Raw genomic sequence first — 27589 nt, forward strand, 5'->3', positions numbered from 1 at the left:
GCCAGTGATGTGCTGGTTGCTTAGCAACAAGATGACACTTTGTTTTGATTCCAGATGTAAAAAAAATCAATTAAGAAGACAACACAGTATTTTGCAACATAACATGAATAGTATTTTAGTTTAGTTTCTTTTTAAACGTGCCTCCGTGCACGTTCCAATCTTAATCCTTGGATTGTATGCGTGACAATTTGGTAAACTCACTTCGATCGGGAGAACAGGAGCTCCGTTGTCCCGCCCCGAGGACGCCGCGGCGGCCTGCGCATTCGTAATCAGGCCAAACACAAGGACGAGTTTCGCATACATGGACATCGAGTCTGCAAATCAACATTACATTCCTGTGGTTAATAAGTGAATGATTGACTTGACTCTGGATGGAGTTTGAATGCCGGTCCAAATCATGACCTGTCACCTATCAAAGTCAATTGGAAAAAAATATATATGAGAAATGAATCAAAATAAACGGAAATAATATGATTGCACAAGTGTGCACACCCTCGTATAGCTGAGGGTGTGGCTATGCACCTGTCACCATTTCCCTCTGGTTAACGCCAAAAGAAGTTCGGGTGTTCTAAGGTGCATCTTTTTGTGCTTTTAGAACTCATTGTCTGAAATGCACTTTATAATCTTGCCTTTATCTTGATGAAAATTGCTCACATTTATTTTTTAAGTAAATATATTTCCTGTCAGGTTAATTATTTTAGTATTTGTTTTGTATGTGTCGATTATTTAAAAAAAAAAAAACACGAAAATATATCTTTTATTCCTAATTTATGGACGGGAGGGGGGGCCTTCGTCATCCCCACTAATTTGGACCCGTGGCTACCCTCTTGGAGATCTTTTTTTTCATGCTCCTCTTCGTTTTTTCCACGTGAACGCGGAAGTGGGTGACGCGCCTACACACGCAGCTGCTCTGTGGTGCTCGACCACCGTGCGACTGACGTGAATTTCTTACAACATCACTGCCACGCACGAACCGCGACGCCCAGTGTCCTCTTTGGACTTTGTGACGACAAAAGAAGGACCGTGCGCGACGACCTCCGGAACGCCGAGGAAGAGGCGAGGAGGAAGGCTGCGTTCGTGTCGGTTTGTCGGTCCATCGGTTCCGGACGAAGGGACGCTAGTGATGGGATATTAATCGAGTATCTCCGTGGGAAATAAAGGTAGGAACATCATTGATGATATATTGCATTGTTTCGATAACAAAGCATCAGAAAGTATTATGTTGCTCTATTGCGTTTTTTATTTTTATTTTTAAATATTGTTAAAGAGGCTCCCCCATTCGATTGACATTACTGGACATTTTATTAGGTACACTTGTATCCAATACAATTTCAAAGACAAATTCTTTTGCCGATTTGAGGCATTAAATTAAATTTGTGGTTGTTTTAGGAGGTTTGACATATGACAAATTATTAGGAACACCCACCCCCCCCCCAGAATGATGCACTGCAGTTTTCCCCCCATACAACTCTTTGTATTGCGTCTTGTTCAAACTCTTAAGTGGTGAGTGGAAGGAAGGATGATGGATGGAGAGATGATGGATGGATGGATGGATGGAGGGTGGAGGGGACTCAGTTGCTGTGCCTTGTGGGGATGCAGGGCAGACAAGTATATCCAGTAAATGTGCATATTGACTTAGATTTAATTGGTTTTTTTTTTTATTGTTGCAGTGTGACAGGCTTTTTAATGCTATGAAATGATTATAAAAATGGCTATGATGAACATCATATAGGTTTATTTGGTCATGTACTTCTTTTTATAGTACTGTTATGTTGATGTTACGGCACTCCCTGCTTCATCTTGGCACAACCAAATGTTTGAGTTGAAAGATACCCTGACCGAAGTACTGTTTAGCTTGTTGGTCCCCATATACTTTGGATGGGCGCTAATAGGGAGTGTTGCAGAGAATGAGTCCACAGTGTGTGCTTAAATCAATGGAGTGTACTTTGGCTTCCAGCTGATTGTTAGAGCGCATCTCGCGTTTCAGCGCCGGGCAGGAGGGATCATCTTTCATCCCGACGTGTGCCATGCGTGTCGGAGTTGTGGGCCTAATCCTTTTTAAACGGGCCGTACTTTTCTAGACACTTGTTAGACGCTGTTAAAAAAAAAACAAAAAAACGTATGGCTTAGCCTGCATTGTGGTTATGGTAGTCAAAGGGGTGATTGTGCAACTGTCATCTATGTTACATCATTGGCGTTGCCGTTGGTTACGCATGTGCCACATTGCATGCAGAGTGTTTCTGTGGTGTCTCCTCCAAGGTCAATTTTGGCCCACTTGCATGCAAAACAAACTTTACCAGCAAACTTCAATGCAACTAGTGTGTCCTTGTCACTCTGCTTGTGCACTTAATTGTCTTACAATAGTATATGGACTATATTAAGGATATTGGCACTAGTGTAAAAACTACATGTGAGGTACTATTTGTGTGCTGCTTGTGTATCGGAAATGCACAGAAATATAAACAAGCTTTTAGTTCAATCAATTTGCAAATTCACCTAATTTGTATTTTTTCTTTCAAACTCTTCACTCCCCCAAAAAAAGTGTGTGCTTTAGGTCGAAGCAAAAACGGGACTACTTGTGCTTTGAAATGAATTGAGGCGCTTCATTTAGATAAAAGTAGTGTTTTGCTACCTTGTATGAAGAAGCTTTTTTTTTTTTTTAAATCAAAAAGTGCTTTGCTGCCCTCTTGTGGTATATTCCTGCCAATGAACTATGTTGATGTTAAATTGAGGCACTTCATTTGGAAAGAAATGGTGCTGTGCTGCCATCTGGTGGTATCTCGGTGCACGTAACACTCATAGCAATCATACCAGATTAGTCAATGCACAACTAGCGAGGTGAAGATGACCACTCATGATCTCCATTCACATCATTGAGCGTCAGATGATAGACTGTTGTGAACTTTGAGCCTTCTGTCTTTTCAGGAGAGAAGTAATTGCGAGGTTGGAAGAAAGCAATCCCAGAGTACACGAAGGCTCTATTAAGAACCGGCCGACGCCATTGTTGCGCACAATAGCTCGCGATGACGCAAAGAGCCTTCCGAGTTTGACAGCTTCCATTGTCCCCTACTTCTGTCAGTCAGTTTGAGAAAATTTCCATGCTTGATCTGCTCCGACATGTTTCCGAATAATTCTTGGAAAAGAATGACAAGCCTCCACATCTGAAAGCCCCCCATTGAAATGTTAGATCATACGCCAAAGGTTTCATTTTGTCCAAAACTCCCAATTTAAATTTCTTTTGTTTCCACCCTCAAATTCCGAAAATGTCGTCTGGCTGGCTCAGCATCACTTAGCCAGCTGCTTCCACCCCCGTCGCTCCATTCTTCTGCTTAATCCTTCCGATATTATTGATTGCATTCCATAAGGAGACAGGAAATGGATACTGCCAACAAAGGCAACGGGGGGCAATATTTGTGACGCTTCCTGTTTGTGATTTAATCTAGATGTTACTCCGATTACGATCAATCGAACTTTTAGATTGATAAATAACAGTGCAACTTCGGTTTGAGCTTCCCCCCCTAGTGGACGATATGCAGTTTGTAAGAGAGCAAGCAGATCTTCCAAAAAGTGCCAAGAGGATCTTCCAAAAAGTGCCAAGAGTGCTAAGTACATTAAAAAAAAGTATGCTAAAGGCGAAAGACGGGCTAACAAAGCTAGCATCCTTATCGCACTACATTTAAACAACTTAATGAAATCTAAGAAAGTGGCACAATGTGGATTTTGCACAACGTAGTCTCTATTTCAATAAAACGAGGAGGGGGCGTGTTTTGGACGCCGGCCATCCATCAAGCGTGCAGAATTGCCGGCTCAGCGGAACTGGCCGAGGCGTCTCTGCAGGCAGCGGTGGAGCTCGATGACATCATTAGACCATCACGCGGCCCTGTTAGTGCTGGCAACAAAAGAACATAAGAGCCTCCCACACAATTGATTTAAGTTGATAGAGTCCGTTGAGAACGCATTAGATGAATAAAGCGAGGCGCCAGGGACCGGGATGGATGTCAGAAGATATATCATTCATCTACTCTTGGTCAAACTAACCAATTAAGGGATTTAATCTTCTAAATTTGTAGTGGGATTAAGGGAACAGAGGTGGCAAAAGGAACCACTTGAATCGCTTTTATGGAAATGTTCCTCAACTTTTTTTCAAAAGAGCCGCCATATTAAGATGCTCCGAGTTGGCGACAAAGCACTACATTTGTCTAAATGGAGCTCCTCACTTTCACATCTCTGCATCAAGATGGCAGCAAAACCTCCAAGTTGGTGGCGAAGCGTTTACTTTTGCCTTTTGGAGACTCAACCATAAGTCAAGAAGACACCAAGGCACTACTTTAGTCTAGATGAAGCTCCTCAACTCACTTGAACATACTCCCTAGTTGAGTTCCCATTTTAGTCGTGCGATTTAAACACCGAATTCCATTCTTAAGTAGTTCTCCTTGAACCATGCCGGGCATTTGAAGTCCTCGCAGACAAATGTGTCCCATTCTAGCTGTTGACTTCAAATTGCCTCTCGGGCACCAGCGTTTGTTGTCGCTGCGTGTTTTCGTGGCAGCTTCTCGGCCAACCCCATTAACCCGGGCCGAGGCGAGCCCCGTAGAGGACGGCGGGCCTCGCTTTGTCAACCCAATTAGACTCCGGTTCCGTTCGGCTGCGCGCGGGTGCTGAGGGGCGGTTGCCGCGCGTCTAAACCAAGACTCGTTGGCGCAGCGACGTGGCAAATGAACAACGTGCCACGCTCCCTTACTCTAATGTCCCTCGCAGGTTTAACAAAGTGCGTGTCACGGAACGACGCCTCATCGCCTCTCCACGACGTCGCACCGTCGACTGACAAACTCAAGGAATTGAATCATTTAAGTTAACAAGTTGATGTAAATAAAAAATAATTTGATTTATGTAGGAATTAATTAACATGTTCTGGGACGCCGACGTGCAATTTGTACTCGTCGCAATGCAAAAGGGAATTAATTAAACAGGTGGCAAGAGTTGTTTTGAACTTTGCTGGTCATGAGCTATATTTTCATTTCATTTGTAATATTGAAATGAGACGTTTTTGGCATTCAGCCAACACTTTGTAGGCTTTGTTTGCTGTTCCGACATAGCCTGGAGAAATGCTCTCCTGTTTGCCAGCTGAACCTGTTTGTAATTGAACATTCCTGGCGTCTTTCTTTCTCTTGCAACTGTGTTGTAACGTGTAAGCGTCCCGTGTGGAATAGTTGGAATTACAAAGTTGGGCTCAAGAGGAATTCCCTCTCTAAATGGAAGTTAACTGATTTGAAAGGGAATTTAATGCAGTGATAAAAATTTGTGGGCCGTTACACCCAGTTGGCTTCCCTGCCATATGTCACAAGGTAAGAAAAGCTTTTTTTTTTTTTCTACTCTCACACATTCTGGATTTTTGTTTAGCGTAGCACTTTTGTTTTTGGAGCGAGAGAACAATACAGGTCATAGTTCTGCGTGTTCTACGACTTCACTGCGCTACATTTAATATGATCTGGAATATGTGATAAATCAGTCATGGATGGTGGGGTGTTTTTTTCGCCCCTCTTTTCGCCGACATGTTATAAATAATTCATGTTTAAAGTCAACAAACGAGGCACACAGCAAAGATGAGGCTTCAATACTCGATCTAAATTGCGTACACTGGTTAAATGTGCCATTGGCGATATGCGTGCAAGTGAGACCTGGTTTTGGTCTGTTGATTGCAAAAGTAGCAAAATAAAAAGAAATGTGGAGGAGACGTCAAAACATGCTGGAAGTGGTCCATTAAACTTGGACTTTGCATTAAAAGAAAATTGTGGAACTGGAATGCGCTAATTAAGGGCTAAAATGGGAGAAGTTGATTCATAAGGAGAAAATGGTGGACAATTATTTTTTTTTGTTTTTGATCAGAACTGTTCTAGTGTTCAGTATGTGCTGTATGAACTTGCATATATGCTCTTCATGTAAATATTTGTACCTTTTTCTAATTCCTAGAGTCTCTTGGTTGCTAGGCAACATTGACCAAACGTGATAGGAATGCATTATGACAGTGACTGAAAGGCATCCAGGTTGTAATGTATCTTTTTATATATATATTTCTTGGACAATGAGGATGCCGGCTGCATTCTGTCAAACTGATGCCAGGCAGATTTGACGGCTTGAATTGAGGACATGATGTCAAATCCATTTCAGTGGCGAGCTGGGAAACGAGCTGAACTTTGGTTGACCCATTTTTAAGTGTGTTCACCAAGACTAACATGGTGTTCCTGTTTTGCGAGCCATGTCAAAATGAATCTTTAATGGCGGAAGAACAGGTTCTCTTAGTTTTGCAAATGTAGATGCGATGCCAAATTGGCAAAAGCGTCCTGTCGTTGAGAAATCACCCGCTTCCGTAACTTCTCCCGGCACCACCAGTGCGACTTAATTACACCCTAAGTGGGCTTCATTAGCATCGACTCGAGAGGATGTTGTTCAGGTTTATTAAGAAAATACATTCTGACATTTGAGGGAATAGGAGGGAGGAAAAAAAAACCGGAATATTGACTTGTTAGTGCGGCTGTCTGCATCTGAAGGGACAAAATTATGCAAATTTATTCCAAGCCTCTTATCAAGCAGCGAAATCGCCGTCTGTCTAAACTCACAACAAGGTTGTGGACTTGGTGAGAACGAAATGACTTTGCTCTTTATGGTCTCAATAACGCTGCCTGGTTTGAGCATCTGCTGTTTATTTACTATGGGAATAAGTCTCCGAAGAAGCCCACCCAGTCCCTCTCTGTGGAGAATATCGTTTTATAGCACTTATGGCCTATTTTGTAACCTGCCAGGAAGACATCTGTGGATCTTAAATGCGGCTTGTAGGAGACACTCGCATGGGTGCACATGGCAAGTGGAGGACCCATGTCGGCAGAACCTATCTCAGGTCTGATCTGTCAGAGCGCGGCTGAGCAGAACGCCGGGGAAGACGGGGACGCCATCGACCCTGGCAAGGATTTGAAACGGGGAAGACTTGCACTAAAGGGCAAGGGGGAGCTCTCTGAAATTGCTTCTCCAGTCTATCAAAAGCAGAATTCCATCCATAGGTGACCTCAAGACATTTTTTGCAGGAGTGTACAGTAAATATAAGAGATTTGTTCAGTGCATTTATTTTTTTGGGGTTCTTCGCAGGGCGTGGCAGTCGCAAACCATCATGCCCGTTGATTTGGCATTGGGACAAGAAGCGAGCCTGTGAGCGTCCCACCCCACGTTGGTCCCTTCCCGGCCGGCCTCGGCCACTTCTGCTGGGATGAACATGCCACTGTACCAAATTTCTGCCATCCCCAACTCGTCGCGGCTGTCGGGCGGCGGAGGAGCCGGTAAAGCTAAAGACAAGGACAAACAGGTACGGTTGTGGAAAAATGACAATATTCAAAATTGTGATATATTTATTAACTTGAATATTGAAGACTATATAATTACAAACATGGTAAAACACAAACTCTCAATTTTGAACAACCAAATGTGTAACCGCTAGCTAGACATGTTTACTGTATTGGAAATTAGCATAAATGTTATGCTATGTTTGTATCAATGAAAATTAGCATAGATGCTATGTCTGTATAATTCTTAAAAACTGTTACTTTGACGCACAGAGCAGCAACACACACACAAAATAGTTCTGCTCTCTCTCTTTTTGTTTTCATAACAACTTTAAAGCCTTTTGACCTAATATGTTTATTCCATTATACAATTTTCACGCTTGGCTAGTAACGGTTGTTAATGGCAGCAAAAAGCCCATTTTGGCTTCAATTTGACGGCGTCTTTAACTTATTTTTGTCATTATGTTTTAACAATTGCCTGTGCTTTCAATGTGCTGTTTTAATACTTGGACTGGGAGACATTTGGCATTCTGCTTTAAAAATGTGGCTTTTGTCCTTAGGATTTTTTTTGAGGGGCGGCAAGTTTGAGCACTATGTAAAAATGGCCTCAGAGGTTCCTACTTTGACTTTTTTCGATTTGGGCTTTGTGAAACGACGCACGCTTCTTCCATTCATGCAGACCAAGCTCCGTTTGGAGATGAATAGCTTACCTCTCCTCCTAAACGATTAATTACCACTCTGCATCTTTTTGTTTGCCTCGAGTGATTATCAACGCAATAATTAGAGCGTGCGGCATTCATTGGCAGAAAACGACATCTTTTTCATTCAACGTTTTTCAAAGTACAAATTCATCATCAGCGAGTTGTCGAAATTTGAAACAATTAAAAAATGCGGGAGGCTCGGAGTGGTGGGAAAGGGGGGAAATGAAAGGTAGCATATGCGAGAGGGCTCTTAAGAACACCTGCGCCTGCCGGCTTTTGTTGCACATATTGCTTTAGCACTTTGCTTTGTTTCTGTGCTTAAAAATAGCGAGACTTACTCTTCTTGCTTGAGCACTTGTGATGTATGTGTGTGTGTTTTTCCTTTTGTGTGTGATGTGTTCCGACATTTTTGTGTATTTTTATTTGTGTGTGTTTCCGCCAAATATTTTAGTCACTCAGCATGTGCCCATCTGGCTGGCTTAGCCAACATAACCCCTACTTAGAATTCACTGGGCGTCCGCAGCTCATTCAGATGAAAACTTTTGGAGTGTTCCACTTCCTTTCTAGTTCATTTGTCAAGCTCCAAATCTTGTGCTCATCTGTGGTCTTAGCGCCAAGGGGGGGGGGGGGGGGGAAAAAAGGGTTCTCTCGCATTTCTTAGCCTCAGCGAATAATTTGGTCGTCTATGAGCGGCTGGCAGTTTTGATAAGGCCCGCTTTGCAGAGAGGAAGGATTACAGGGGGTTTGAAGTCGGCGCTGGGCAAAAGGTCGGGCGGGTCAATCGGGAAGTTTGTCGTTTGAAAAATAATTTGCTTGTAAACAAACTGCAGCGTTCACGACATGCAAACAAGATGAAATTGCATTTCTGTGACTTTCCATTTCACTGTAGTGTAAATATATAGTTTCAGGGCATTTATTGGCCATTTTCTACTCGACGCCTTGTGTTGAGCATTCAATTCTCCACCGCAGACGTTGTTTGCCGCATCTGCGGTAAGACTCCCACGAGCCGACACGAACAGGTGGCGTCAGCTGGCGTCTGTTGTCGGGCCGCCTCTGCACAATTCGGCTGCGTTAAATCCACTGGAGGTTGAAGAGCTAAAAAGCTAATTAAGTGTGGAAGAGGGAAAGACAGCGTGGCGGCGGCTGGACGTCATCGGCGATTGCGAGGGATGGCTTTTATTTGATAAGATTTGGAGAAATGTGAGGAAATGTAATGCCACCTTCATTTGCGGGGGGTTATAATCTCAGAATATTCATCAATAATGATGTCTGGTACATTATAAAGTGAATCAGAGCTGTCATTTGTATATAAATAGATAAGAAAATACAGGATTAAAGCGGATTTAATTACAAGTAGGCGTACCCCTGTTTTTACACTTATTTCAAATTTTGCCTGATGCCATCTACTGGCCGACAGTGGAATTACAACCAGGAACCTGTGATGGACGACGGGGTTTATTATCCGTACCATTATGTCGTCAAACACCAAAATATTCTAACAATCAAGTATTTTAATGCTACCATAACACGGAAATTAGCGTCGTGACTGTTATAACTATACAAAGATATATTCAGAATAAAGGACGAAGACTGGGTTTAGTTGGAGTCCTCTACCTTTTTTCACTGCTCTTAACTTTGCTGAGATATGAGATGCATCAGCTTATGCTTCAGTTCGTGTCGTCAGGCAACCGCAGAAGCGTTTGAATCAGAATGATGTCTTTTTTCCGGCAGGACCAAGGTGAAGTCAATTTGTAATATCCGTATCGCTCGCTCCATCATGTTGACTGATGAATCTGTTTGAACTCGCGACAGCGTCAAGGCGAGCTGATTTCTGGGTTGCTAACCGCCGTCTCAGGTCATTCCGCCCGCACGAACGCCAATCTGGCTTTTAAAAAATATATATATGTTAGCAGCGCTCCGTGTGAAACAAACCAATACCGGATGAGTTAATGTCGTCGCTATGGTAACCATCCATCAAGCACTTCCCCCTGTGTGTCTTTTCAATTTAACCCGACTGCCGGTCATTCGTTTAGTGCTCCGGCACACGGAAGTGCTCATTTTGCTTGGGTGATGGGACCATGCCAAGGCCTGAAATGCCTTTCATTGGATGTGCGCCACTCAGGAATTGCTCTCTTGCTGTTCCGTAATGTCCGATATTGTGAGTTTGCCCCTTTCTCGAGCTTTAGGAATGTGCTGTGAGCATCGACCCTCATCCCCATGATGTCACTTTACTAGTAAATAAACCCTTTTAGCACAGCGATTGAGAAATCAAGGTGTCTGAGATAGATTTTGTCAGCCGGAATTTATATTCCAACGGGTAAATTCATTCAGAAATGACGTGGTGGAACTCCAGATAGTGACTTGATTAATGCCACCGACAGGCTCGTTTGACGGTAAAATGGATAGCTCGCTTTCGCTAGCAAGATAGCTATTATCTTTTGCTAAATTACCCAGAAGAAAATCCATCCCAACGTTTTTGACTGGTTAGAAAAGTCTTTCCACAAACCTCATCTTCTTCCGATATGCTCTGCCCGACAATTTTCAACATCTACTTTATTTGACGTCAGCGTGAGGCTTAACAGTCAACCTGTTCATTTTTGGTTTTGTTTTACTCGTGACTGACTTAAGGGTAGAGTTAAAAATACGCCATTGTGTGTTTTTCTTCTACAATGTCACTAAGTGAAGTCAAACAGATACTGTTTTATCACTGGCCAGTTCTTGAAAGAGTAAAAGCGAGGCGGTCTCTATCTCGCCGTGGTCTGAGGCGAACTTGTCAGTATCTGAAGGCAGCATCTTGACCACGGCTGCGTGAGGTCAAAAAAACGAGAGAAGCCCGGAATGGAAACATTTTCAGTCGGTCGAGATGTCGGCGCTGGAGGCCGTGTTTCGTTTTTAGATTGAGGGCAAGTGAAGAGGAGTCGTGTTACCTCGAGAGGTGGAGGTCATAGTCGAGTGTTGTATGTCACCTGCTGTGGTGAGAGTTGGAGATTATTTTTACAGCATCTTCCATTCTGATGTTGAAGAACTGGAGAGCCAAACTTTTTCTCAAAATTCACTTTAAATCCTAAGAATTTCTTTTTTCCAACCCAACTCAGGGCGATGAATGACCATGTAGAACGATTGCAGCGGACGAATTGACTCATGAAAGAAAAATTTTGTGGCGCTCAAAAAAGATGTCAAATCAATCTTCCATTTTTCAACCTGAGTCAGGGCGATGGATGACACATTGTACACTTAGAAGCCGTTGCCAGGCAATCAATCGGAGCAGACTAATTAATTCACCCACATTTTTTTTGTGGCGCTCAAAAAGAATCCGTCTTTGTATACTGAGTGTCAATCAATCTCTAAATGAGTTTATCCCCTTGGCGTTAATGCAGATAAGAAATCCTGCAGTTTATAATTACCAGAACTTGTTAATTAAACCCGAAATATTGTACTTTCCAAATTTCAGATGTTGCGCATTTATTTTTCCAAGGCTTTCAAAATGTAAATGTAGTCAATTCTGGGCATGAGCTTTGTAACATGAGGGGATCCTTCAGAGGGAATTTACCACTGCTGCTGTAGACTATATTTTATATGGAAGCCAAGAGAAAATTGCGCTTGAGGTTTTTAAAGTGGGAGGACTCCACATTCTTAAGATTGAGCAGTTTGTACATTCATTTGCATTTCACGTCTGAACATCACGTTTTGGTCATGTTCCGCTCTGATTACCTCAACACCCGTGAAGATTCTGTCCCATTATCAAACGCCAGAAATCTTTTCATCCCACAATCACATGTTCTGTTATATCATTTTGAGTTATTTAAACCACGCGACGTCCCGGAAGACACTCGGGATGTTTTCGCCGAGGTCACGCTGACTCGTTTGGTGATGAGCAAATGGTTTAAATGCAGGATGGGAAGTTTTGTGACCTTGCTCTTCCCCGATCCCCCGCACGCTGAGAATCCTGATGGGCCGGTTTGAAAGGAGGGAGAAAGAGGAAGCCTTTTTGTTTCCACCGCACGTCCGGTGAATTTGCACGCTCGGCCCACCCGTCTGTCGTCGGTTCTGGCGGGCCATCTGTTAAGCAGCAGGTGACGACTGGATGGACGCGGGCGCGGTGTGAGGTCCTTCCTGCCGCGTTGCACGTGGATGAGGAAGGTGCCGAGCACATCAAGTGAAGTACGGCCCCGCCAGAACCGCACAGCTGGTACACGGCTTTGGAAAAAATCTCCCAAAGGCAAAACCAAAGAAGAATTTCACTACTACTGTAAGTCTTTTGGTAAGCTGCAGTAATATTTTGGTTTGCCCAGATAAGAAAATATTTTTGATGCACAGGTTGTGTTCAACCTTGGCGATATTTATCCAGCAGTTTTGTGGGATCCCATCTAAATTGCAGGAACAAGGTCGGCGAGGTGATGAATTATTAAAAATATAGCCGCGATGAATATCAATCACTTTATTTTTTATTTTTTTTATTCGCTGCTCATTGAGCATTCACGGCCCGCTCATGTTTAATTAAGCTTTATTTTTTGGATCGTTTTTCCACTGCATCTTGACGCATTCACAATGCGTGAATGTTGATGGGCGCTCTGTTTTATGAGCCTGAAAAGTGCCGGTCTCATTTGGAGCGGCCGCAGTTAGCGGAAAATCTTGTAGCTACCGTTGAAGTACATGGCGCTCAACTGTGACCAAAGAGATAACACAAGTGGATTTGAAGGCACATTTCATTTAGTACCAACAGGGTGGACACACGCACTCTTGTCTGCCACTATTTTCCATTCAAGTACGGCGCCTTCCGTTCTGTTCCATAACAATGAGTCACCCTGGAGCGATACGGCGCTGATGTCGGCGGCCGGCCAATCGGGCTTTGCTGTACATTCTGAAAGGGGAGCAGCGCATTCATATTTTCCTTTTGCGGGTAGCACACGGCGTCCTTGCCGTTTGCTCCGTAGTCGTGTTTGTTTTTCAAGGCCATCTGTGTCAAAAGGGTGTAATTCGTAAACAAAATGTCCGTTCGGAGGTCATCTTTGACTTATTCTTGGTATGAAGTAATGCAAAAAGAAAAAATGGGTTCTATATATGGGATGACACTGAGAAGAGGATCACGTTTAAACCCCCCCCAAAAAAAGTGAGGACATCACTGACGACAGGTTTAAACCAAAAAAAAAAAAAAAGTGAGGACATCCCTGATACTAAAATGTCTAAATTAGGTCCAAGGGGCTATTTTCTATCCCCTGTGTCATGTGACTCGATGATGTCACGGGGTCGCCGGTAAGAATGGGGAGCATTGTGTTGTAATTAGATGTTCCCCATGTCGCTAACCCTTTTAAGAGCATTTTGTCAAAACCCGACCAAAATATTGTGTTCTATGTCAGTAGAAACACCAAAACAGATGCAGATTGTTGGTTTATTTATTTTTGAAATAATCATCAGTACAGCGTGTCTTGAAAAATATTTTCTTTTGACGGAGAAGACAAGGTTAATGTAAATATTTTTGCTTTTTTTTTTTGCTTTTGTAACACCTCAAACTGTATTAAAACTATAAATGTAGGAATTTTTGAAGGACTTTCACTTAACTGTTTGAGTCTATTGTATAGAACATCCTGAATAGTGACTGATGCTTCTGGAATGAATGAATGAATGAATGAATGAATGAATGAATGAATGAATGAATGAATTTCAAACAGTTTTTTTTCCCTGGAATACAGCTGAGAAACTGCAACCACTGTTCCGCAAGCTTGCCGTGATGCAGCCTGGGTAGTAACGACGTGGCGTGTCTGATTGGTCAACGTGGATAGAAGCTCCTGGTAGCTTTTTGTTTCTTTTGTCTTGAGAGGTTCAGGTGGTGCACGTGGGTGCAAGTGAGAAATGGAGGGATGGAGTGTGTGTGTGTGTGGGGGGGGTAATTTAAGGTTGAGCTCAGCGTGCAGGGAGAGGCTTGTCTATTTAAAGGACGCCGCCTCCCTTCTCATGAATGATTGAACAGCTCTATGCCCCTCCCCCATGTCATGAAGATCAGCTGGAGGAAGAATCTGCTCGGCCAATGGGATTACGCCGCCGGATTGAGAGATTGTGAGGCTGAGTGTGTGTGCGTGTGTATACACAGCTGAGAGTGAGTCTGGACAAGCAGCAGCCGCCGCAGCAGCAACTCAGCTTCTGTTTGCAAAAAATGTAGGCCAGCCGTTTCTCTTTATTCGTTTTTCCAGTCTAACTTGATTTTCTTTGAGGGGTGCGGGAGGCGGGGGGGTTGTCGGTGCCTCCGTATCGGCAGTCGCCACGGTGACGGCTGCCATTGTTGCCGCGAGCTCCACTTCCGTATTTACCGAGGATTTCCTTCTCGTCCTCTCTGCGCCGGCGAGGATTTTAATAAGGGGGTGGGGGGGTCATGTAACCCCCACTCACTCCCCTTTCCCGGAGGAACCTTTGTCTGCATCGGTGAGAAAGGTGCGCCTCGGGATCCAGTCATGAATTCCTGTTGGAAAATTAAGATCCAGGTATGTCGCTTGCTGTCTATGGTCTTTTGTGTGTTCATCATATGATGGGCATAAAAATGGGGGCCGCTATGTTGAGGCCTTCCTGTTCCACAAATCTGTCCAGTGTTTTTTTATTTTTTTTCCCCCGCATCAGCATCAGCAGCTCAGTGTTGTTGTCTTCCTGTTTGTTTCCTCGGTATGAAAGCGTGACCCATTTTTTTCCACCCCCCCTATGCCCTCACCCACCCCCCTCTTTGTTCAGGGGGAAGCAAGTGCGGGGTGCACGGATGAGTTAGTGAGGGTACCGCCGTCTCTGGGCCCCTTTTCCATCTCGTTATATTCGAAGCAGTCGGTGGCAAGAAATGACAAAAATAAACATACATGTTAAATGCTAACATGCTAGCGTTTTGCAGCGCCCTATGAGCCGAAGTCTCGACTTTGCTGCCACAGGATCTCTGGGCCACATTTAGATAGAATAAAACTCAATTTGTGCCTCTACTCACACTCACATATTTGAATATAAAACGTTTTGGACTTCACGGACTTCAGATTCGCATCTAAAGGAATTCAGCTGACGTTATTTGAACTGTATTTCTTTGCGCTCCCGGCTTAGGATATCGCATCATGCACCAAATCACAGCTTTGTGTCAAATCCACAGCTGGGGAGGAGGCAGAGATTAAGTCAGTCACATGTCAGGGCACAGTTTCAAACCTGTTGAAATAGGAAGATTCGCAAAGACTGAGCATCACACAACTCAGAATTGTCGGGTTAATGGCATAATCAATATTTTGCGCATAGCACCACAACACATTCTTAGCATGCTACGTTGTTATAGTTTAATGTCGGGCTTTTTGGTGCTACTTTGGAAAATCCGAGTATCTTTTGAGGTGGCACTTTGGATAAAAACGTTGAGAGTCACTTTGCGAAATCATTTGACTAGAACATGTTTCGTCTTCTTAATGTTCCCAGCAGCTAATACTACTAAGTGCTAAGAGCTATTTAGTGTTTGGAATACGAATTTAAAATTGCATTTGAATACTTGACGCTGTAAGCGGTCAATGCTTGACTCCTTCCCCTCGGTTCTTCATTATGTAAGCATCTTTTCTCGTGCTGCTAGCATGTAATTGCTTGATTATCACCAGGATAGCGACGGTGCACAAAGTAATAAGAGCTAATTAACCGACAGTCCAGAATAATTATCTGTTGCTTGACTTCTTGGCAAAAGTCATAAATAATGAGCCACGTTTGTGTTCAAGGGGGTGACGTCCAAGTGCGGCCAATAAAGTAGTCCCGGAACGGATTCCCATCTTTGTTAGCATTTTATTTGTCAATAGAGGGCCACTCACTGTTATTAAGACGGAGGCTACTGCAGACATTAGATAAATGTCAGCTTCTTGTTCAGCCTGAAGCAAAGATAGAAGGCTGGACATAGTCCGTGTCCTGATTTAATTACAATATGTCCAACATATATGCCGGCCTTAATCGAGATTGGAGGAGGCATCTATTCTTGTATTCGATTTTTATTGTCTGTTCTAAAAAAAATAGTCTCTTTCTCTAAATGGCTCACCCTGCTCGGATGTCTGATAACCTGCATATTTAAAACGTCCCACGTGTGTCTGCTGTCTTGGCTTGCGGCCGCACACTCGAGTCGTGCTGCTTTTCATCCCAGAGAGACAGACGGCGGGGCGACGGGAAACGTCTCGAATCCCTGTCTGGGGTGTTCGATATTACTCAGTGTGGCCTCGAATGAAGGAAGAATGAGTCAATATGGTCTTCAGTGCCTTCCTCTGGTTGCTATTATTTACCTGTGGAATTGTCCAATGAAGTTCGGAATGTAATCTTGTTACCAGTTTGTCTGTTAGAAAAAAAAATACGCTAGCTTATTTATGTCTCCGAATGACTGTGGCGACATTAAGAAAAATCCAGGGAACCTTTCGAGTAACATTTTGACATTGACTGTCATACGTTAATGTTTTCGATGGCGCTTGTCCTTATTAGCTTGCGGCTGAGGTTGGAGCCTATTACCAAAATGCATGCGTCACCAAATTGTGTTTTTTTAATTGACTGGAAGCAGACACGGAGTGTCCATTCTTGACAACAAGAGCCTCACTCGAACCCAGCTCGTTGAGATAATGAATTTAAGCCAAAATCAGCATGATGGGAAGAAAGAAGCTAGTACCACTCTTACGTTGACTCGTCAATTGAGTTTTCCCTCACACATCCGCCTTGCTAACTATTAGCATGTGAATGGCGTTTCGATTTTGAAAACCACGCATTTGTACCAAAAAAAATCAATATCCCCCCCCCCCCACACATAGGCCTTCATCACTTGCAGTTGGCAATGTAAACAAGAGCAAACTCCCACGTGCCGCGCCAAATATCCGCCGAGCCGATTTGCCGCGGTAAAGATTTGTTTGTCTGCAAATCTCTTTGGAAGCCCGTGTGAACTCTGCGCACGTTACGTAACCGCGATTGACTTGTCATTAAGGAGCCGTGCGAAGCCCTTTAACGCCAGAGCTACAGGCGGCTCAGTGCTGGAGGTTCTTCATCAGCGACTTTAAGTAGCAAGAGGGGAATCGAGGATCATTACCGCCTCCAAAACACAATTTGACTGCGCCAAACTCATCTAGTGTTCTCCTCCGCTCACTATGTGGCTTGCCGCATTGTGTACTTAAGAAAAGTACACGTTCTGTTTCAAATAAAAGCACTGGTAAAAGTAGAAGTACTGGTTTTCAAGTAAACAAGCGATATACATGGTTAGGTACCGTAACTTTGTACTTTGTTCCTACCCCACCATTTTTAAACTCGCTGTATATGGTCAACTTGGGGCAGACATCTTGATTTTCCAAATAAAATTTGCCAACTAAGAATTTGATGGAAACATTAGTGGTCTACTCCAGCTTGCACATATTTTTTTTGTATACCACAGTGCCTTGTTGCCTCCATTTTACTCCAACTGTGAAGCAGGGCATACTACCGCTAATCACTTGTTTACCAAGCTAGTCAAGCACTCCATTTTCAACACATTATTGTCACTCTTGCTGTTCAATTCTCATTATGTCTGAATGATAACAATCGACAGTACCCTTTTGTTGAGAGAGTTGTTATTGACTGCTTTTTTTTTTTTTTCCTTTTTAGAATGAAAAACCTCTGGGCCATTCGGCGAGCAGATCCAGCAATATATCAAAGGTAAGAGGAGCACAAATAACTGCAAACCAAAAGCACATTGGAAGGTCTTTGAGATGCAACAGGCGGCTCGGCTCATTAACTCAAGTGTAAGGTCATTTTAGCTGGTTAAAAAAAAAAAGTCATTTCAGGAAAACACTTGACACTTGAATTCATAAATCTCCATGTTTTGGTGTTGCTGTCTGGTTAGCATAGCATCTGAAGTGGAGTAGGTCCAAGGACTTGCCCAATTTGATATCCCCCAGTGCGGAAAAGAGAGGTATCTATTTTTGCATTATTTATTTTGACATATTTTACGGTTTCCACCTCAGCGTACGCACTTGCCGTCTAATGACCTCGGTCTATTTTCTCTCTCCCTTTCCCCTCCCTCGCAATCCTCCTGAGCCTCCTAAGAGGATCAACCTTTTACTTGCTCTGAGATGTGTCAGGGTCACTTAGCGCTCCGACGCCAATACACCGGCCACGAGCTACTCCCGACTTGTAAGCGCGAGGACGACGCCGCATGATCACTTAACGCTCGCACTCAACCTTAATGGCTGAGACGCAACTCGGTTCCTCAGGCTAAATTGTGTGTCACGTGACAATGAGCCTGAGCTGACAGTTATTGATCATAATGGAAGTACACATCCGCCAATCAGCTGCTTTTTCCCTTATCTCCGGGGAAATGGCGCTCGCCGTAATGATATTCTTTCTCGTTGGCTCGTGTGGGGAAAGGTTTGACAGGCTTGAGGAAACGAGCTGCATGGGTGAAAAAGACAAGTTGTGAATAATTATATCTCATAGACGGATGATGACAACAATAAGTATGAGTTTTAAGTACAGAAGTGGATTTTGACCCAGTTAAAGGTCTGCTAGCATAATGCGTAACAATGTGAAATGACATAGGCTAATGTCAATTAGCATTGATGATATCAAAATGTAGGAGGCTCCCCCGCTTACTCTGTCCTCTGCTAGGTCAGAAGGCTTATCAGGAGCATGGCTTGTGTGTGTGTGTGATGATTTTGGATGGGCAAGGAGGGCTGGAATTAAAGTATTACACTGGTCATAAAGTCAAAGTAGGCGAGCCGGCGCTCAGTAGGCGGGTGTTGAGCTGCGGCCAAACATCTGGCGCTGGCTCTCCCAATTCAAATTGTTTTGCAGAGTTTAGCGGGCAGGGTTTTCGGGCTCGTGGGTTCTGCTGACGAGACGCGACAGTGACATGTCACCAAGCACAGCGTCCCAATTGTTAATTCTAGCAGCGTTAATGGTAGAAAATGGATGAGTAGTTGAGTATTCAATTATTTAAGGGCAGTCAATCGAGGTGGAAAAAAGGCCTGTGGATTTAATGGTTCTGAAAAGTATTCGATTACGTTTTATAAGGTATTCAAATTCAGTTCTTCACTTTCTTAATTATGTGTAAGCAGGGAATTACTGTTGGAATTTAATTTTATTGTTGTAATTGTTACTTAAGCAGCTTTGGATGCATGTCACTCTTGTGGCTCTTGATTGCCTCTTATTTATCGAGCTGATTTGCTGGATCCTGATTTAGTGCGTGTTAATGCTCGGCCAGTCAAATCAAAACGGCTTCGCTGCCATTTGCAAAATCACCTGCTCGTCAAATGTTGTCATTAAAGCGTTGCCGTGGTTGTAAGGAACGACTCCCATTCTACTTTATTCCGTTCGTTAGCGAACCGAGCGACATATTGCCGTTAAGCAGGTGGCATCCCCCCCTGGAAGGGGGATTTATGCTTTGAAGGCACCTTACATAATGCCGTTATGCTCGTTAATTAATTGAGATGTTTATTGAAGCCACAGCTAAATCTTAAAGCCACTTGCGAAACCAGATAGTCCGAATCAACTTAGTGGCCTGTCTTAGCATACCAAGAATATCGAATAACCGCTAAAAGGATATCATAACAAACAAAAAACTGGGTCTGACGCCATGACGAGCCGTCTGCACAATTGATGTGCCTACAGCCGACGCAAACGGGGCCGCTCGTGTCATGTTGGGACCCAGGTAGTCGTTTCAAGCGACGGCGTGTTGTCCGCCTGTCGCTGTTAAATATAGCCGCTGTTGCGTAACGGCCGTTTGCATGACTAAGCTCACCCCGGGGGCCCAGACGTCCATGAGATGTGAACTTTGTCTTATGTTGTGCGAATAAACAAATAAAGGATTTTAATGAGGAAATAACTCTCGGGTAGCCAATAGAAACAGGAAGCAGGAATTTTTGGCAAGTATTGGTAAGACTTGCATGTGACACCATTACGGGATTTAAAGAAGAAAAATGGTTGGACAAGCTTCAGTGTGACCTCAAACAAGAAAAGTAGCTGCAGGAATTGTTGTCAAGTTTTCCCTGACGTGACAACAATCGCCAATGCTCAGTCAACCTAGGACTTTGAACTTTTAGTTTTTAACGACATTCTGGTCCAGACAGTTTGTCCCAAGCTAAAGTGAGATGCTATATGATTCATCAGCTAGTAAATATGAAAGGATGTCATTGATGCGCAGGCTGAAGGGCGGATAGCATGACAACAGCGGACACGTCTATCGATCAGTGTCAAGCCGCCAGCTATAAAATATCGGTGCAGTCGGAGATGAAATCAATAGCTAATTAGTTTCACACATGAATGATCAGGCCCATCTCCATTATTTTTTTATTTTTTTGGTCACTATGCATTAGTGGCAGTCCTCAAAAAGCTCAAATTAGAATGTATCCATTGCAGAGTCACATATGACATCATCAAATGTATATATTGTATAAAATGTATAACATATAATTATTTTTCTGTGAATCCGGTAAATCTGAGGCGTTTAACACGCTCTTCTCTGTAGACACCTTGATTAGTCATCTATCAAAACGGCAGTGGAATAGAAAAATTTATTTAGCGCTATAAAGGCTGGTATTTACTGTATTATTCATGAATCTCTCAGCTATATATTTATATACGAGCAGATGAAAGTAAATGTGAATAATTCATCCGCGGTCTACGTATACGCTTTGCCGACTCGTCATTAAAGTGAGTGCGTTGTCGTCTCTTTCAGGCCGGCAGTCCCACTTCAGTCAACGCGCCGTGCAGCTTGTCCAGAACGTCGGTTTCACCCTCCAGCCAAGACATCTGCAGGTACAAAACACAGGGACGTCGGTATTGACCTGGTGAAGACTTGGGTTGACGGGTCTGCCATCTAGTGGTGAATAGTGTTATTACAATTTAAGGTCAATTTAAGATGGTTAAATGTTATTGTTTTTTCCATAAAATGGGTCATTGAGTGCCACACGTTGTCATTGTCCGTACCCCCAAACCTTTTTATTTCTCTCAAATGTCCATTTGTGTCTCTTTTGTTTTTTCCGCCGTTCCCCCTTTTCCTGCTGTCCTTCACCACTCTGTGTCGCACGCCATTCACATTCAACACATGCACACACAAGCAGTGCAGATGAGGAGCGTCAGAAGCAGACCGCAGTGGTTCTCTTGGCTCCTAACGGTAAAAGCTCGGAAGGTCGCTGCGGTGTCACGGTGACCACCGTCTGCACGGACACGCCGCCCGCCTCCAAACAGCGGGATTGGCTCTCACTGCTGCGACCCACCTTGGGCGGGGCGGGCCACCCCCACGGCCCGCTCCGTTTCTCTGCGTCGCTCAACGACGTGGGCCAGGGCGTGGACGGCCTGTGTCGCGGGCTGCACTTTATCGACCGCACCTACTCCGAGAGCGAGCTGGAGACCAAAGCCGGGGACGCCGCCCAGCCTCTAGACGACTCTGAACTGAGGACGGTGGACCCCGGAGTCAACGGCGGTCCAAAGCTGAGTCGGGACGTCTCGGCGCACACCCACCTGGTCCCTTCCTTTACCAACAAGTACATGCTGAGCCCCTCCGTCCCTCCACCGCCACCTCCTCCTGTTCCTGATCACCTCCACCCCTCCCCCAGCGCCAACTTCCTCCGCCTTCTCCTCCCCTTCTCCCGATCGTCAACCGCGTCGAGCCTGCCAAAGTCCTCCAGCGCCATCATGGAAGGCAGCGAGTTGGAGTTTGCCCCCGAGGAGATGGCGAAGAGCATTCATTTGGCGCCGCTTTGCTACATGGACGAGGACAACGACCTGGACCGCTGCCCGTCCCCTATGTCGGAGAAAACGGAACCGATGTCGCCCTTTTCGCTGGCAGGCGACTGTTGCAGGTGGGTGACTCTCTGGATGGTGTCAAACATGGCCGCCCGCCCCTTCCTGTGATGTGGTAGAGCCAACGCCGGTCCCAGTGATGCAAATGGAGTAGTAGACGCTTCCGGTTGGCTGATAGATACGTGCACACACACACACACACATTCGTTGGTCAACATTCATGTTTACCCATCATGTCTTTTCCAGGGGGGTCCTTGATGGTTTACAGCGGTTCCAATACACGCTAAAAACAAATATTACAAATATTATTAATAGATTGGATTTGAAGGTAAAAATTTGGATGTGTAGTCATGTTGGCGTCTGCCTTTAATAGGCGTGGCCAAATCAGTGACATCACTAAGTCAGGGCACTTGAATGTTAATTTATATAGAGCTTGTTCTTATTTATGACCTACAAGTAATCCAAAAATGCACTGTAATTATGACTTGGCCGTAAACCGAGGAACCTCCCCCTGTACTTCATCGCCATTTCATTTCCCCTTTTGTGTTTTTGTGATGTCATCCTGGTGGCAAAGTCAACTTGAATGGGTGCTCAGCCATCCTACTGCTCAAAGCAATGAGTATCATTCAGAACAACAAAAATGGAAGTCTTTTATCATTTATACTGTATATTTTTCAATCAATACCTTTTACGGCAACCTCCAGCTTATACGTTAACGTCAGCCATGCCTCCGAGCAGATCGTGCGGTGGATTAACGGCGTCAAATTGGCTTTGTAGTCTCCGGACAGAGCCAAACAAACAAGCAGCATGTGGCGGCTGCAAGCAAGAGCAGCTGATTTCACTCACAATGCCTCCTCTTTCATTTGAGCACAAGTTGGGTGGATGAAAAGATGGTCAACAGACTTCAGATTCAGAAACCTATATGTAGATTGGATGGATAAATAGTGAAATACAAAACTAGCTTAACGTTGCCTTTTAGCTACCTTAACTCATTCACTACCATTGACGGCTATAGACGTCAAAGATCTATTTGAACAGGAAACAAAAACAGTAGTTGTGGTTATTATCCCACTTGATTGTTCACACAGAATTTGACTGGTCACTTATTTTACTTTGTTTTAACTTCTTGATACGTCTTTTTTAACCTTCTCTTTTAAATGTCTTCCCGCTTTTCCATTTTCACTTTGCCTCCCAAAGCACTGCCCGTTAGGTCATTTCAAAGACACCTAATGCATTCGACATTCTTTTGTAGGCTGAAAATAGCGGTCTTCTTATTCTCACTCGAAACAGGCTGGTCTCAATTAGGCAAACCATATAGAAAAGCTTTTTTTCTCCAAGAACATCAAAAATGGGTCACGGATGGGTGCTCCCTTAAGCGGATAGAGAAGTCTATGATGTAGTCTCAAAAAGATTTTTTTTTTTTCTTTTTTTTTTTTTTTGCACTTCCATCTTAGTATCTATTTTTGTTGGCTGGGCTTCAGGATCTGTCACTGTGAAGGAGACGACGAGAGCCCGCTGATTACGCCGTGCCACTGCACGGGCAGCCTGCGCTTTGTGCACCAGTCGTGTCTGCAGCAGTGGATCAAGAGCTCGGACACGCGCTGCTGCGAGCTCTGCAAGTACGAGTTCATCATGGAGACTAAGCTCAAGCCTCTGCGCAAGGTATGTTAAAAAAAAAAAAAAAAAAATCTCATTTTGCTGAAATTAACTAATGTATGCTGCTCTTGAGTGTATTTAAAGAAACCACATAGTCTCTGTTAGCTAAATGCTAACATACAATAAGAAACTCCATAGGCCCGCGGGCTAATAGGATACTATTTCCGTGGCAGCGTTGGTACGATAATAGATATTTATCACAAATCTTTCTACCATATAAAAACACTCACAGGCATACATTCTTTATCCTCCGTCAAGAATGACTCATTATGTACTACTGCCGTACTGAGAATCCAAAAGAGCTGACCTGTGCAACTGGGTTACTAATGTTGCTATTCATTTTTTTAAATATTAATTCCCACAGTGGGAGAAACTTCAGATGACAGCGAGCGAGCGGCGGAAGATCATGTGCTCGGTCACTTTCCACGTCATCGCCATCACGTGCGTGGTGTGGTCGCTCTACGTGCTCATCGACAGGACGGCGGATGAAATCAAACAAGGTCGGCCATTTTAAAACCACTACAGTGTTAGAAAAATGTTAAGTAGGCTAAAGGTCACTGATCAAATTTTACTTGGTGTCATTAGACAAAAACAGCAATAGGAACCTGCTGATTGCCAAATAGTGAGCACACGATATTGATGGGACAATTACGATTTGCTTATGAAGCAACTTGAGTTTGTCTAATTATTATCAATAAACGCTCCAGTGGCTTCCCATCCCTTGTGCATTTTGAATTGCGCACAGATGGAAGCACAAGCTGGGCGGGCACCTTTATTTAGTCCATCCTGATGATTCACTTGCAAAGGCTGCCGTCGTGCTCTCTCACCAGATTCCGATGCCATGTATTGTTTTTTTTAATAAGCTACAATTTGAAGTCATTTGTCTTATTTTATACATATATACTTATATTCTCTTTACTCATGCAGCCCGGAGTATTCCAGGTAAATCATTTAAATTTGTTACCCCCCCCCCTACCACCACCCCACCCATCAGTCTTTTTTTGCACTTAACTTTCCTCACAATGAAATTATTATGGCGATACAGGATTTTATTATTGGCAACCCTCGAGCATTTTTTTTTTTTAAATCCAATTATTGTTATGACTTTGTGTTTCAGAGGTACTCCTTTTTAAAATGTTTCAATTGTTTTTGTATGCAATATTATTTATCTATCATATAATATATTTTACATTATATCCAGTATTGGTTTCATTGTAATCCAAATATATTAATTGAGGACTAAGTAAAGTTTGTTTTTAAATTGTGTAGTGACCGCATCAGTCAAATAGAAGTCTCCCTCTAGTGGCAAGTAATGGCACTGCGGATAATAATCTAACGTATGATGGCTTTATCTTGCTTATGTGAATTGAGGAGGGAAATGATATAGCACTTAGTCCTTCCTGTATTGTCTGTCTATCTCACACACGCACACACACACACACCGCATGCTCGATTGCTGCATCTTACTTGAAGCTTGTGGTATTTTTGTGCCCCCCCCCTCAGGCATTATGGAGTGGCCCTTCTGGACCAAGTTGGTGGTGGTGGCCATCGGCTTCACTGGCGGCCTGGTGTTCATGTACGTGCAGTGTAAAGTCTACGTCCACCTGTGGAGGAGACTCAAGGCCTACAACCGCGTCATCTACGTGCAGAACCGGCCGGACTCGTGTAAAAAACTGGCTCTGGAGAAGCCACCGCTCTTGGAGCCCAGCGTGGACCACAAGGACACGCTGGCCCCCGCCCATTCCGACACCAACTCCTCGCACTATACAGAGACAGAAGGCTACAGTATGGAGGTGCTCCACGTGTGACATGAAGGTATTGAACAGGGATCTCAACTGATTCATTAGCATTGATCCACAGAGACGGACGATGGTGCAGAGTTCTTGCCTCTTTGTTAGGGTGCTGGTTTTAGGGAACTCAAAACTGGGCACACAAACATAAATTGTGTGACAGATTATCGGGAATTTTTCAGTCAAGTCAAGTTTGATAGAAAGATGAGAACACACACACTTTTACCATAGTAAATGTTCCATTTATAAAAATAGCCACCATAAGTCAGAGTCGACTTTGCTGCCGTAATAAGCGAGGGGGTTATTCTATTTTCTATCAAAATGTTCCCACAAAAAAAAGTCTACTACTTGAAAATGTCAACATTTCTGCCATACATTCATAGAAAGATGAGAAACACAATCGATTAAAGTGAGATCAAGCAGAATAACAAGAACACACACACAATTGAGTTTTGAGAGGTAATTTAAGTCTCGGACAAAAATGTCATGGATCTGTGATGTCACTGGGTCCACCAGATCCCAGTCCACCATCCACGTGGATGACAAAAGGCTAACATCTGAAGAACATAAAAACTTTTAACCAGGATGTGATTTCCCTTTTTCTTTTGGGGAGGAAAAAAAAAAACCATCCAAACTTTATGAAGCGAATGTACACTTTTTTTGGTAAACACAAAACCTAAAAAAAAAAAAAATGTTTTCTATGTCTTTGAACTTATTGTGTCAACTTTCTACGTTCGAGTTCAGGAGTGTGCGTTAATTTTTGGCAGCAACGCGAGTGTCGTCACGTATTCTCCAATGGCTTGTTGTGATTGGTCGAGGAGTTGTTTTCAAACATTGTTCTCTCCAGCATGAACATGTAAGAAGAGCCTCAACCTTTCAAAAACAGCCTCGGGAAAATACATCCGGACACTCGCGTTAACATGTTGCCATATTCCAATACTGTAATTTATTTTCCTGGGGAAATCCACCGCTGCGATGTCTGCTCTCCACATGGCGCCCAAATAATTAAATTTGCTAAGATTTTTTTAGGCTAATTGATAAATATGTTCTTTAGCACTTTATAAATGGAAGGAAAAAATTGGCCGAATTTTCTAAATGTCTGCTATATATTTTGGTCAAACAATAAAAAAAATTTAATTAATTTTTTTGTTTGTTTTTGTTGGTCACCAGTAAAATTAAAACGCCTCCCCTCAAATATCTTCCCACTCCTTTTAGTAGTCACCCATCCAAACTGGGTTCCCTTTAGCGCCCTCCGGTGGGGGGGAGGCTGACATTGCAGAAAGATGGCGGTTGATTTCTCAAGGCAACTAGTTTGGGTTTTTTTTCTTGAAGGGAGGGGGGGGGTTAAGACCTTCATAACCATTCCACACACAAAAGATATTTTTCAAAAGTCTTTTTGATACTCTCCACTGCCTGCAATGCGCAATGGTTCAACAACTCGCATGGTAATAACGACTGCTCAAGCAGCAATAAAAATGTAATTTTTCTTTCCCCAGTTTGAGGAAGATTAATTTCTTCCTTGGTGCAATGTGATGATTGACGAATAAGGGAGGGGGGGAAGTGCAATTACCATTTTATGATGTTGATCTCTTCTATAGTTGCTCTCGTGTTTTTCGTCCACCGGGTATATCTTTTTGTGTCGTATTTATTTTGGCAAAATATTTGCTTGTTAATTTCATCCTCGTCCCCTTTTTCCCAGTAATTTTATGATGCCCATCTTATGTCACTTTAATTATAAATCACTTTTTATTTATTTAAAAAGAATTGCTCAATAAAATGTGTTTTAACATGCTGTATTCGTACGTTTGTGGAGGCAGTAGAATGTTTTTTTGTTTTGTTTTTTCTTTTAAGGGAGCTGGCTCCTTGCATTAAGTCTTGAGCTTTAGATGTAAGCATTCCCTTTTATTATCCTGTTCAGTGAGATGTGACACATAGATGAGCGGGGTTTTTTTTTTTTTTTTTTTATAAATGTACTTTGCTGCTTTGACTCGTCATGTCTGGGCGAGGGAGGGAGGGAGGTTGGGGAGCACGAAAACGTAACTTGCACAAAGCTACATTTGTTTACTACTGACTGGACTTGAACATATTTGATGACTGTCCCCCCCCCCCCCCCCCGTCTTTAATCATTCCACAAGTTTGTGTGTGAACGTCACTTTGGAATAGTGTAAAAGCGACATGAAAAAAGGTCCTCCTGTTTATTTTAAACTAAAACTAGATGGGGTTTTTTTTCTGTTCCCATGTTTGAACAAAAAGTGTAAAGAATTTAAAACAACCAAATAAAAGATGCTTTTCAAGGTTTTTGTTGGTACTTTTTTGAACCAGCAATTGCGTTTTAATATAAGCTTGTTATATCAACTAATAAGTTTATGGACTTTATATT

General features: G+C 43.3%; 1 protein-coding gene across 8 annotated transcripts; it reads left to right on the forward strand.

Moving 5' to 3' along the window:
- The first annotated feature begins 831 nt into the window (after positions 1–831).
- On the forward strand, positions 832–27507 carry marchf8 (membrane-associated ring finger (C3HC4) 8). Of its 8 annotated transcripts, none has more exons than XM_061284959.1 (9): positions 832–1160; positions 6801–7055; positions 7141–7354; positions 17627–17677; positions 20697–20776; positions 21079–21822; positions 23245–23425; positions 23784–23919; positions 24923–27507. In XM_061284959.1, exons 3-9 carry the CDS (start codon positions 7259–7261, stop codon positions 25225–25227), a joined length of 1593 nt encoding a protein of 530 aa, XP_061140943.1. In that variant the 5' UTR covers positions 832–1160; positions 6801–7055; positions 7141–7258; the 3' UTR covers positions 25228–27507. The 8 variants fall into 8 exon arrangements, with proteins under 8 accessions (XP_061140943.1, XP_061140939.1, XP_061140944.1 ...); XM_061284958.1 differs by lacking the exon at positions 832–1160 and adding an exon at positions 5145–5345; XM_061284955.1 differs by lacking the exon at positions 6801–7055.
- Positions 27508–27589: the final 82 nt, after the last annotated feature.

The sequence above is a fragment of the Syngnathus typhle genome, linkage group LG8 (genome assembly GCF_033458585.1).
Source record: "Syngnathus typhle isolate RoL2023-S1 ecotype Sweden linkage group LG8, RoL_Styp_1.0, whole genome shotgun sequence".
NCBI lineage: Eukaryota > Metazoa > Chordata > Actinopteri > Syngnathiformes > Syngnathidae > Syngnathus > Syngnathus typhle.